The following is a 1,115-nucleotide window of genomic DNA, read 5'->3' on the forward strand; positions in this document are numbered from 1 at the left end:
TTATAACCCGCAGTTACTGGTAGCGACCTGAGCGTACTGGGCGTCGATACGTCCCAGAGCCGCAGCCTGGCCGTTTGTAAGCTCGTCCATGGCTGCCTTGGCGAGGTTGAAGCCTTGAGCAGCATGGTCGACGGCGAGAACGTAGATGGTCTTTCCGTTGTAGGTAACGCCGTAGCATGTTCCACACTAGTATGTATTGTTAGGCGATGAAGATGAGGAAACGTAGTAAGTGTACGTACCTGTGGGCTGTTCCATCCAGCAACACCCATATATCCACCGATTTTGGGGAAACCGGCAACGTTGGCTTGAGTTTGCCAGTTGTACTTTGTGATGAGACCGTTGGAGCCGTCCGAGCAGGCGAGCGAGGTCAAGGCGCGGCTGCCGTCATCATAGCCAGTATCGTAGCTGACAGTAATGGCCGAAGCAAGGCTGGCAAAACCAAGGATTGCCGCTGAGATGGCACTGGAGAACTGCATGATTTGTTGGTAGATGGGTAGAGGCTTGGAGGATGAAGGTTTAGAAGTCGGAAGGCTGGTTACTGATGATGCGTGTCTTGCAGTTGCGAGTACATTGCCATTTATACCATCCGCCATCACGAAGCCTCCACTCTACAATCCGAGGCTTCCACCTAACCAATATGAGGCGACGGATTATGCACAATCCGCGCTCGATTAGGTATCGCGTTAGGGTTCGCTAACCAAGAAAGGAAATCTAGAGGGCATAATCCGTGCGCATAATCCGCGGGCTTTACTAGTATCGCAACGTGCTGCAACTTACCCAAAAGATACAAGACAACGCTCCAAATCTATTCCATCTTTCAGAATACCTGCAGCTAGCACTGTTGTTGAGATATTTATGCGTGAACTTTGGCTGGAGAGACTTGACGTTCCTCGCTGAAGTCGGAGCTTGTAACCTCCGACTACAGGCCTGTGCGCGAAGTCAGGAAGTTCAAGACTTGAGCCATACTACTGTAGGTACGTTCGTAGATTAGATAACAGCAAGATAGAGGGACTTCTTACGCTTGTAAGAATATGAAGAATGCGATCTAGATAGCGATTGTGGTCTGCAAGTAGGCACAGAGGAACGAAACTGGTGCGCGGCAAGTCCCGCGAGCC

General features: G+C 50.8%; 1 protein-coding gene across 1 annotated transcript; it reads right to left on the reverse strand.

The window, feature by feature from the left end:
• On the reverse strand, positions 1-476 carry BKA58DRAFT_406466 (Asp f 13-like protein; the record flags this gene model as incomplete). The annotated part of the gene is made up of 2 exons (XM_046171958.1): positions 1-186; positions 240-476. The coding sequence occupies 2 exons, from the start codon at positions 474-476 to the stop codon at positions 1-3; spliced, it is 423 nt and encodes a 140-aa protein (XP_046020386.1).
• Positions 477-1,115: the final 639 nt, after the last annotated feature.

Source organism: Alternaria rosae (assembly GCF_020736505.1).
Source record: "Alternaria rosae strain MPI-PUGE-AT-0040 chromosome Unknown BKA58scaffold_13, whole genome shotgun sequence".
Classification (NCBI taxonomy): Eukaryota; Fungi; Ascomycota; class Dothideomycetes; order Pleosporales; family Pleosporaceae; genus Alternaria; species Alternaria rosae.